This window comes from Nyctibius grandis, chromosome 33 (assembly GCF_013368605.1).
Source record: "Nyctibius grandis isolate bNycGra1 chromosome 33, bNycGra1.pri, whole genome shotgun sequence".
Lineage (NCBI taxonomy): Eukaryota > Metazoa > Chordata > Aves > Nyctibiiformes > Nyctibiidae > Nyctibius > Nyctibius grandis.
Genome location: NC_090690.1, coordinates 2,672,448 through 2,684,612, shown reverse-complemented (window position 1 = coordinate 2,684,612; position 12,165 = coordinate 2,672,448). Strand labels below are relative to the sequence as shown.

Genomic DNA, 12,165 nt, shown 5'->3' with positions numbered 1-12,165 from the left:
ATACAAGTAGCTATAAGGTTTGGTTGTCTGTAATAGCAGGAGACTAGATGTCAGTGACCCAAGAGTTATCTCCTACCCTGTGCCCCTACAATCTTAGGAGGCCCCATTCCTGGAAGGAAGGCCATGTGCATAGATTTTCTGTTAGCCTAGAGTTTGCAGCAGGCTCGGGGGCTCAGGGAGGATTTCCCACAGAATTCCATGGAAGTTTTGAGCAGAGAAAGGTTGCTGGCATTTTTCACATTGTTTATCTTATTCCTAATCCAACTATGAAGCAAGCATGTTATATTCTAGCATCTACTCCTGTATTACTCGCTCACCCAAAACGCCTATTGACATCAATGGGAGCCCTGTCCAAGTGAAGACAGCAGGATGGGGCTTGACATCTTCTCTTCCACCCAGCTGGAAAATAATAATAATGATGATAATTTTTTTAATTCTCATAGTAGTTATTCTTTTGAAAAGTTAAAATAACATGGTGCTGTGACTAGAGAGTTATAAGGGAAAGTGCATCAGGACTGTAATATTGTTTCCAGATGTACAATGTCATAAAGAATTTTTTCCACACTTGGAATGGTAACAGGAATTTTTTGAGAGAGATCATTTACACAGTGATGAGATATGTTACATGTAAGTAAATGCCTGTATGCCTGGAATGTTTGTACCATATGTCTAAATAGGTGTCTGTGAGTGATACAGCTTTTATATATCTGATGATGTGTATTTGCTTGCATATATGCGATTTAAAGAGGAGCAGACTTTAGAATATAGAAATATTGATGTGATGTATAGGTGAGGGAGGAAAGATTGTAGTACCCAAGTAAAGGTTTGTAAAGAAATACAGCACTTAGAACTGTGCATGGAAGTGAAAGAGGGGCAATGCAGCTCAGAGAATGTTAATGTGCTAAAGACAGTTTGACTGAATGTCGTGGTAGTTGTTTTTTGAGCAGGGGTTACGTTACAGAATGCACCCAGGAAAGAAAAGTAATGTGGAGATACAGCACGTGCATTGCTTCAGTACTGCTGGGGAATCATTGTTGTATGTCTGTGGCTTCATAGCTAATAACGAGAATCTTAAGAACTGCCAAAACGCTGCTTAGAAGCCTGTAACTCCTTTGCTGCTCCTAGAGATGGAACCCACCTTTGGATGGATGAAGGAATAACACATTGTCCTGTCTATTTCTTGCTTGATCGGTTGTCCTCTGAAGCTCCAACAGAGGTGATAGGTTGATCCAGCTGTTGGGCAGCACAAAATCTTCAGTCTTTGTGCTGTCTGTATCAAATTGGGCCCTCAGCTACAATTACTGGAATCCGTGGCCTACCTGACATATTATGATGTTCTCAGATCCTTCCCTTAAGATTACATTTTGCATTAACTACTGATTTTAGGTAAAAGAGCATCAACTGGATAGGCATAGAAGCCAAATTATCATATGCAAGAAGTAGTGCCATCAGATCAGGAAAAGAAAAATGCACCAAAACCATTTGCCAGTAATTTGCCAGTGCTGTGGACAAATCTGAGAATTTAAATATCCAGGGAAGTTTGCACATCACCTTTCATCAGCACTAAAACAGGTTGTTGTTTTTTTTAAAAAAAAAGGCCTGGAATGTTTTACGATGTTAGGAGAACAAGTGTTATCGATAAATATGTGTTCAGAAGGGTATTGGCAAAAATGCATATAAATGGTTAACAAGGTAATGGTAAGAAACGTTGACCTTGATTTGTTTAGCTAAGATGTAAAGATTTTTGAAGGTCAAAGGTGTTCTTGTGTAGTGTTTTGGAGTCTAACTGTGTCTGACCCTCTAACATTAAGCTGCTGTGGCCTGCAGTTTTGAAGAGTGAAGCAAACCAGGGGGAAGGAGAGAAGGGGGAGAGAACAGGAAATGGAGTGAGGTGTTTCAGGAAGTTGTCAGGAGTTGACTGATTGATTCCAGATGGAAAGGGTCACCCTTCATGACCCAGGAAATACTCACTGGGGGAAAGCTGTTGGCTTGTGAAAGGGAAGGGCCTGGGAGTTAGAGACCATAGTGGAATGCACATTCCTCTTCCTTTTATCCATAAAACATTGTTTTTAAATCTTCAGTATAAAACAATTGGATTGTCATCTTCATCAGGCAAGAGGGAATGACTGGAGCAAAGAAGAAGTTCAGTAATTTTTATGTCCATAATCTCACATGTTCTTACTCCATATCATTGATAATGAGTTGGCTAGCAGTGTCGTAGCAAAGACGACAAAGGTCTCTGCTGAATTTCAGCAGTACCTTAGAGGTTACTGCACATAAGGTCCAAAATGCTGAGAAGGTTCTGGTCCAGATCTGAACTTGGCAGTTTATGCTGTCCCTGAGAATGCCGTATTTATTTACCCTAGGTCCCAGCCTGTGAAATGCCAAGTGGCTTTGACCCTCCTGTGATGAATGGGAGAGGTAAATAAAAATGGAACTGCTCATGGAGAGAGGTCTAAAAGTGCATCTTCCATTCGTGCTGGCTCAGGGAATAGAGGATGCTCAGCACTTATCTTCTAAAGAGAGGACTATTTCTTGCTATGGCTCATGCTCCAGGGAGCTCTACAACTCTCACTGAAATGTGGCTCTTGTACTGAGCACAACATTTACACCCAAATGGTTGTTCAAACGGGCAGTGTGTGTATACTTGAAGTCTGCATTTATTATAAAGATCTCATACTGAGAGCATGTGGGGGTGTGTTTATCACATAGGTACCTCGTGTATGTGAGGTCAGATATGTATATATTATATAGCGTAACTGTATATATATGATATACTTTTTATTTACATTTGGTTACAATTTAAACACTTGTCGTAAATATTTCAGACACTGGAATAATTCAGGTCTATTCCCCTGTTGCCATAGTGTGCTCTGGGCTGGCCAGTGAGAGATTAAAATTTATTTCCATTGTTTAACGGAAAATAATGAAGTGCATCTGAGTGGGCTCAGCTATGTCATGCGGGAAATGTTCACTTTGGATGGAGTCTCACTCCACCCAAATGTGCAATGATGAAATCAGTTGGCACACAAAAGCAACACATTTTGTGACAAGAATGCTTGAGAAGTATAAGAGTACGGTATGACAAGAACCTTTTGGAATGAATTAAACTTGTCTCAAGAACGTTTTCTTTAAGCTAGCATAATCCTGGAGGAGGGCAAGGTTTCTCCTGCTATATGCTGAATGTAGTTTTATCAACAATTAGAGCTTGACATTCTCTTACCTAGACTATGACAGCTGTATCTGTGAAAATTCATGAACATATCCAGGGTCAGATTCTCAATAGCTGTGAATTACTGTGGCTGCGTGGCAGCTGAATGGAGTTAAGCTGCGTTACACAACTAACGGTGGTGTATATGTACCTATAGAACCTGAAAGTTTCAATAAGATGCATCTTCTTTTAATAGTCAAAACCCACTTTGTTTATTTTTTCCTAAAAAGTTTGTGGTTTAAAGGCACATATGGTTCTGGTTTTATAGGACTTAGAGCTTTATATGCAGTAAAGGGAAAACTAAGTGTAATTAAATAACAAATACAGTTACTTCCTCTAAGAATCCACATGCTATTGGAGCCCAGCAACATAAGCCATGGACGCTAAGGTTTAAAAACTGCTACTTGAGTTGGGGTCCTCAGGCTCAGATGATTTTCAAGAGGCGCTAGGCACGCAGGTCAAAACCCAGCCATGACATTAGGTACTGTTTTCACGCAGGAGGGGTTTCCAGTTTGCTCAGACCTGCATTTTCGGAGCAGATGCAGATACATTTGCATGTGTGCACAGGACAGCAGATGGCTCTGAATCTGCATGTACGTATCAGAGGGCAAATTGCTGTGGTGCTCTGCAGCCTGCCCTCCTGGTTGGTGTATATAGACCTCTGCCATCAGCCATGCTACAGTGCATCGTAGGAAACTAAATTTAGGGCCATCTGCAGTAGCTGGTTCATTATACAGTAAGGACTTTATACGACCCTTAGGATGCTCTGTTAAATGGAATTAATGCATCAAATGAAGGCTGAAAATACCTTCTCCCCTTCTTGACGTGATGCTATTTTACAAACAGAATAGGGCTTTAACTACACTGAATAATTAATACTTAACAAGCTGAATTTAACAGTAAGTTGTTTACCTGCCTCCTTTTTCTTCCTTTTCTAAATATCTAGGTTGTGCTATCAACAACAGTGAATGTTGATGGGCATGTACTGGCAGTGTCTGACAACATGTTTGTTCACAACAACTCCAAGCATGGACGGAGAGCAAGGAGACTTGACCCCTCAGAAGGTAGGATATTTGTATGAAGAACAGTATGCAAATGAATGCAAAAACATATTACCCATTCTTCAATTTCTCTTTGTTTTCAGGAGGGAAGGAGAGCTAAGGGGGAACTACAGAACCTCAGGGGGTTTAGAGAAGGAAGAGGGAGGAAAACAATGTCTACTGCATGCAAAATATGATCCTCTCTACATCTAAGAGACTGGCTCCCCCTTCCCCCCCCAATTTATTAATTAGTTCGTACTGCAAAGATGAAAAACATAGAAACACTAAGTATTATCTAAATTCCAGACTGCCCATTCAGCTGGGATAGATTTGATTTCAGGCGAACTAGGCAACATGACATCTTAGTTAAACAGAACTGTTACAGCACAAGATGTGTATGAAAAAGTGTCACTAGTTCCCTTAAACAAACTATGCGCAAAGCATAACGATGCACAGAAGGAAACCGACACTAATTGATTTTAGTTTGTTTGGCTAAGCGAGACTCATGGCCATCTACAGGATGGGTTTTGGACTGTAGTAAAGCAATTACAAATACTTGTATCTGTTCAGCTTCAAAATGGTTGGCCCCTCCTCTCCCTCTTCCCCTCCATTCATTACCAACACATTCCATCTCTCTCACGCAGACAGTACTCAAAATTACCAGAAAATGCTATCTGTGTCTGCTTTTCCCTCCCCTGCAGCTAGTGAAAGTGAGAAGAGCTAGTGATGTTAGTAGAAAAGACAAGCAAGGATATTATTTCATTATAATGTTTTGCTGCCGCACTTCTTAACTGTGCCCTATATCAACCTAAAAGAAGAATTAATGAACTGGAAGAAAATGATTGAATCAGTAAAGAATTCCGAGTGGTGTTAATTCTCCCCCAGCGGGCAGTGAAATGGTAGAAGGAAAATCCCAGGATTCCTAGCCTAGGAAGCCATCCAGTTTTTCCTTGACTGATTGGATGTGATTGACTGGCTGTTCAAAGGAGTCTCATGTTTTTGGAGCACTGCCAAAGTTCCCCTCCACCTCTGACCCTGTCAACATTGGGAATGGAGTGATGGATTGACTTTGGTTATGGCCTGGAAACCATATTGGGTTCCTGATGGGATGTATAGTCCAGAGGCCTTGAACATATGGAAGAGAGAAGAAAAAAAAATCTACTGTATAAAATCAAGAAAATTATTAGAAATTGTCTTCTGATAGGAATTGGAGGAAATATTTGATATTCCTGTATCTTTTTTACCCACTGATAAACTTAATAACCCTTAATCTACCTCCCTTTCCACAGGCTTTAGCTTTTGTGTGATCCTATGCTAATGAGTGGGGTTTTTTTTTAAACAGCCTCTGCACAATCATTTAAGCGTTTCATTTTTACACCCACTACAGTTGGCCTATTAGGCTTTAATGACACAATGTTAAGTGCCAGTAATGAATAGGCAAGTAATTAACACTAGCAAGGCAGAAAACATGCTTTTATTTATTTATTTATCTATTTGGCTTTGTGGAATGGTAAAGCAGCCTTCATGGGTGAATGGCTGGAGGGGACTTGTCCGAGGCCTTTGTCAGCACTAGGGAATTGATGCCAGGCGTGAAGCTGCAGCAGCGCAGAAGCTCCCAAGAGCAGACAGGTGAAGCTGCTCTAGGCGACAGTTTGCATCAATATGACTTAGGACTTGCTTAATGTGTGCTGAAGTTGCTTGCACCCATCTGCTGCAAGGGTTTACACCCAGTATTGCAAACAGTCTCAAAGCTGGGTGGGGAAAAAAAAACCATAACCTGATGCTTTGACGTCCTTTTTGTTTTGTTTAGCCACGCCGTGCATCAAAGCAATCAGCCCAAGTGAAGGCTGGACTACAGGGGGAGCAATGGTGATCATCATTGGAGACAACTTCTTCGATGGGCTGCAGGTTGTGTTTGGAACCATGCTTGTATGGAGTGAGGTATGTAGAGGTGCCTCCCTGTTGCTAAACTGAAGAAACTGGGAGGTTCACGTTGGACATTAGGAAGCATTTCTTCCCAGCAAGGGTCATTAGCCATTGGAAGGGGCTGCCCAGGGAGGTGGGGGAGTCACCATCTCTGGAGGGGTTTAAGAAAAGACTGGACATGGCACTTAGTGCCATGGTCTAGTTGCCATGGTGGTGTCAGGGCCATGGTTGGACTCGATGATCCCAGAGGGCTCTTCCAACCTGGTTGATTCTGTGAAACACTCCTTTTCTGAGGAAAGTGGAGGGGAAGCAGTGTTAATTCCTACTCCAGTAACGGTACAAAAATGGTGGCGTGTAAGGTGGGCCATATAAACCTATGTGAAGGAAATTCATGGAACATGTTTTCTCTCTGGAACTCCTTGCTATGTGACATTATTGAGGCCAACTGCTCAGTAATATCCAGAATGGAATTGAACAGTTCTAGGTGTCTGGAGACAAGAAAAGGTAAAGAAATAAAGAAAGGGTTAGAGTTTTGGAAGGAGAAAGAATTACCTGTGGGTCCAGAAATAAGCCAACAATTAACCAGTGGGCATAAGCAGTACAATTTTCCTGGTGACAGTTTGTCCTCAAATGTGTCTGTCTTTCCTGCAGGCAAGAAACTAGACCAGATGTATCACTTGTCTGATCTACAGTGTCTCCTAGATAGGAATAAGCAACGCGTTTACTGATAAAGCATATTTGGAGGGTGAAAAGTGAAAGCAGGGGAATAACACAGCCATGTCATAATTGTGCCTCTCCTCTTGTTGTTTCCTAGCTAATCACGCCTCATGCCATTCGAGTTCAGACACCTCCACGTCACATTCCCGGAGTGGTTGAGGTGACATTATCGTACAAATCCAAACAGTTTTGCAAAGGCGCACCAGGCAGGTTTATTTACACAGGTAGGTGGTTGCGATTTACGCTAGAGGAGCTCAAGCTCAGAGCCTCTTTGTTTTGGTAATCAGTATTGACAACCCTCTGCTTGCTTTATTTATTTAGCCTCTCGCTGTTTGAAGGCCACTCTGCTAGTTGTGACATTTGACATGTAAGGAGATAGCTTCATTGTTGTGCAGCGGTGTTAAAGCACTGTTACTACACATGTTAATATTTTTCCTAGATTAGAGCTCATGCTGTTATGATCTGGGTCTGCCTATAGACGTATTGAGTGTACAGGAACATGATAGCATTATTCTACATACTGGAAGATGTTTTATTTATAACAGTATTTATTTTACATTTCCCTCTCTCTGGGGGTAACTTTTCATTTTCAACATAATCCCAGAGGACAAGGAGAGCATCTTGTATCAAGAGAAGCCAATGAGCTGAGTGGAAAATAAATCTGTTGGGGTTGTTTTATTCTTAAATGGATTATCAACTTATTTAGTGCCCTATATTCATCTCTGCTAGCAGGAGAACATTATCTGTAGATCTGAAAGAAAAAAAAATCAGATGGGACCAGATGACCATCTCCTTGAACTGTCAGTACCAGTAGTAACAATGATGGCATACAATGTATACACTAACATTTTTGAAGCCTATTAAGCATGGCTGGAGAACAATGGTGCACCGAGTTCTAAAGGGTGGATTTATATTTAAGTTGAATGTCTTGCTCCCATTTCTGACTGAGAAATTCCAATTTCTCAAAATGGAAAGATTTATTTCATTTTTTAAAGCCTCTTACTACCAACAAGCCTCATTAAATAATCTTTGTGTATTATAATTGTCAAATTTTAAATAATAACTTAACTCAAAAATAATAATGAAGGGCCAAGAAATTTTTTATTAAAAATTTTAAGGTAAAAACTTAACCACCTGTTGAGTGAATTAGAATTTTTCCAAAAGTGGAAAAATTTGAATGAAAATCTGACACTTCAAGACTTTAGAAAGAACCAATGATTTGTGAAGATCCTGTTATTATCTTATGCCGTTTTATATACCCTTTATTAGTACACATGCTAAATTAGTCAAGGTCCTTCTGCCTGTAAGTCTTCTTCAGGACTTCCACAACTACTTTTGAACCTCTTGACCAATTTCTATCAGATTTCATCAGAAAGGTAGGGGCACCAAAGACGCAGAGTTCCAGCACATTTCTGTGAAAATGGAAAATGGTAAGAGAGAACTGAATTAATCCTCCACTGAAAGAAAGGGTGAATTGTATTGCGATATGTTCCTCTGAGCTGTCACAAAGTTTGTAGATAACATATCAGAGAATGCAGTAGGCTTGGAGACATAAATTAGACCCCTCTTGAATTGTAGTTGCCTCTATAAACGAGATTTTTTCCTCTAAAGATCTTCCCTTTACACTCAGCTTGCACTTGGCAAAAACCTAAGAAATACAGAGACATTAATATCGAGCCCAGGAGACTGAAAAGTGTGAAATCCTGCAAACTAAAAGCATGGGAAGATGTAGATCTGTGAGAACTAGTAACAGCAGCAACAACTAGCAGCCCTGGTACTATCAGGGTCATGTTGTATTAAGTCCTTCGTAATTATTAGGTGCTGAGATATAACCTCAGATGAAAAGCATGAAGGGTCAAGTCATATGACAAATATTGAGTAGTTGGCTATTGGTGCTTTGCAGGTATAACGAGAATAATTATTCATATAAAACCAGACCTCAGAGGGCTCATCAGGGCTGCGCTGCATCAGACATGGGCAGCCAGCTACAGAAAGACACGTGCTTCCATTTTAGATGAGACATTGCCACAGAAGGATGAAGAAGGATTACCACTTGCCTGTGGTTACAGAGGAAAGCTGAAGATAGACAGGGAAATAGATCTCTTGGGTTCTAGTCATATCTGTTAATCACCAGAACACCAAACTCTTCTAAAACATGGAAACAGAAAAACAATGATCTTAGTTCGTATTGTGTGTACCTGCCTATGCCGTCAATATTTAATATACAATCAAATATTAATGTTTGACCTGATTATACTTGAGCGTTTTACTTTTTTTTTTTAGAAAGTCACAATAAGACAGGTTGTTTGAAGAAGAAAATGATAAACTGTTGAAAAGATGAATATAAAAATTAGATATAAATTTCAAGGGTAACTCTAAATGCCCCAGTGGAGCTGTTGTGGGAGCTCATACGCGTTCTGTAACGTGTGTGTAATGGGCTCCTTGCGCAGTGTGCTGCGCTCGCATCGCTGTACTTAGGGTCTGTCAGCGTTTCCACTCCTAAGTGCTATCATTCAGGGTGCTGCAACTCAGCCATCAAATTCCTCTCAGCGCCAAAATGTGATGTGTGGCCTTTTCCATAAGGTTCCCAGATGGAAAACTTGTATGAGTGAAGCACCAGGATTCTATGGACATCAGCGGTGAACTACAGAGCACAGCAGAGATCTAGAGAAATGGCTTGTTGTATGTTAATGGCAGTTGCTGAACCAACTTATATACTTTTTAGTAGTTAAGTATATACTTAAAATATAACAGTGAGAGATAAAATAATAAAGTGAGAGATAAAAAGTCCATTTTAAATCACCACAACTAAACATTTAGTCCCCGTGTGTACCTTAATCTGGTGAGAATACAGGTTACACGTACATCTCCATGTTCTGAATGACTTTTCTTTCATCAGCTCTTCCTAGAATAGTAAGACATTTGTTCTGTGCTGCTCATCTAGCAGGAGCCTCATATTCTGCTTTTAATTTTAAAATTCAAATTCTCTGCCACTGTAAGTAGTTCCATTATAGTTCCCTTGACTTTAATAACGCTTACATCAGTTTACGCCAGCTGAGGATATGTCTCATGGGCTTTAGTATCTTAGGTTTGATCACAGCTCTGCATTTACTTTGTCATAGAGATGCTAACCTAGAAATGTGTATATCAGGGAGATTTTGAACATAATTTTCCTTGCTGAGCAGAAATCCTCGAGGGGTTAACTTGTCAGAGCAATGCAATATAAAATAATCTGTAGGATAGGTTGGGCTCCCGGGTTGTACTGTATCAGTCTCTGTGCCAGGTACCAGGGATAGGAGGGAACTGGTTTGCTAAAGCTTGTAAGTAGATTTGAGAAGGTCTTGTTATCTGCTTGTGGGAAACGACACTTACAAGGATGCAGTGAGCTCTACAAATTGGAAGAACGAGTTCACTTGGCCAGAACACAACTGATGTGACAGAAAGCATTTGCAGAGAACAGCAACTACCACTGCTTTAGCCTAGGAAAGACATACGCAACAGGAAGCAACGCGGTGCTGGGAGGAGTAGGGTGTTTGGAACAGCTGTTACCAACACAGCAAACACAACACGGGACCGCCGCAGTACACTTCTAGCAGCGTCCTTCCAACTCCAGACCACAACGAGCCCCTCAGAGGGGGCTGACCAGTGTGTATGTACCTCCCAAGCCCAGGATGAGCCTGATTATGGCAAGCGAGCTTCGGTAGCCAGCAACATGGAGATGTTTTATTCTGTAGGGTGAATACCAAGCATCTCTTTACTGTTGGCTTGAGTGAAGGTAGTCACTAGTGTGAAGTTGGAATTCAAGCCTTTAAGGCCACTGGTGCCTTTTTCTCTATGTCAACGTCTTTACGAAGGTTGGGCATCACACTGCAAACACCACACTCCCTGTGGCTCAGTTTTCTGGGCTCAGGATATTTCTAGAGGTACGCACACTATGTTTCTTCTCATTCATACTTTGCAAACAGAGGACTTGCTGCCCTTTGGTCTGCTTGGACCAGTTTTTTTCTGGACTAAAGCAAAACTGAGCTGCAGAACTTTGCTAAGGCCCTTGAATGTGGCCCTTTTTGATTGGCGGAGAGGGAGAGCACGCATCTCCCAAGGCGTACGCTGGCAATATCGGAACGAGCTGTCACTCAGGGTAAATTGTGCAGATCTTCATAACATCATCTTCCTTCAACGGTCTTATGTGCTTTGATGTGTGGTGAAATAATTAATACTTTAAATGTCAGCACTGTTATCATTGGGTATCTGAGTTAGTCCCCATTGAGATGAATGGGCCCGAGCTGCTGTTTCAGGTTTTGCAAACGCAGACAGATGTCGTGGCATCAGTTGCTCAAGTGTGAGATGTTTTTTTCCAGCGAGTCGTAATAGCTGGAGACTTGTATTTAAAATGGAAACATGGATTTTGGAGGGTAAGGAACAATATAAAAGCAGCAGCACTGCACTGTACTCTACTTGAGCCTTGTCATAAATAGTCAGGCAGGCTGTGGGGCATTTAGACCTCTCCCTGCTGCTGACTGCAACAATTCTCTTGTTAAAACAGTTATGCCAGAGTGAAGTTTATAGACTAACCGCCAGTTTAGTTTATTCACTAGATGATTGCTTTTTTTTGCATACATTATATCATGTCATGCACAATTTTTTAAACTATGCTCTGGGAAATTCAAGAGACCCCTTGTACCTTAAACACTGGATTTGAGAGGGGCCAAAGGGATTTTGCTGTACCTGCATCAGTTCTCTTGGGGGTTTCATTTCAGATATCTGATTTGTAGGAAATAATGAGCAGCCTGCGTCTGCGTCAGACCCCTTTATGGTCTCTGAATCCATGAACCCAAAAGCATTTGGATATAATTTTGGCATATTTCTATGCAACACATAGATAAATGACTACTGATCCAGTAGCTCTTTTCTCAGTGGAAGCGGTGTTGTGGTGAAGCTGTTTAAACTTGCTGGTGGATTCTACATGTTGACCTTCAGTTGAAAAGGTACCATTTGCTTCTACAAATGTTGGATGTTGTTTTTTCACAGGATTTCATAACAGAGATATTTTTGTTTCATTAATAAGTAAAACTAGCAGTAGGCAATTTTGTAGCAAGCTGTACAGAAAACCTTTTGTGCTGAAAGACATAATATATACACTGATCCAAAATGACTGAGTTGTTCTTAGAACAATTCAACATTGTTGAGAAATTATTTGCTGCTATTTAGCTATCAGAATGAAAATGTCCATGTCAATCCATTGGAAAAATGTTTGTTGAATAATAGCCAATT

General features: G+C 40.8%; 1 protein-coding gene across 1 annotated transcript in view; it reads left to right on the top strand.

Annotated features, from left to right (window-relative positions):
• Positions 1-12,165, top strand: part of EBF2 (EBF transcription factor 2) — a 134,747-nt gene that overhangs the window by 105,641 nt on the left and 16,941 nt on the right. Inside the window, exons 8-10 of the mRNA XM_068421621.1 lie at positions 4,158-4,275; positions 6,062-6,192; positions 6,992-7,118. Coding sequence (XP_068277722.1) covers positions 4,158-4,275; positions 6,062-6,192; positions 6,992-7,118 — 376 coding nt within the window. The remainder of the gene's footprint in view (positions 1-4,157; positions 4,276-6,061; positions 6,193-6,991; positions 7,119-12,165) is intronic.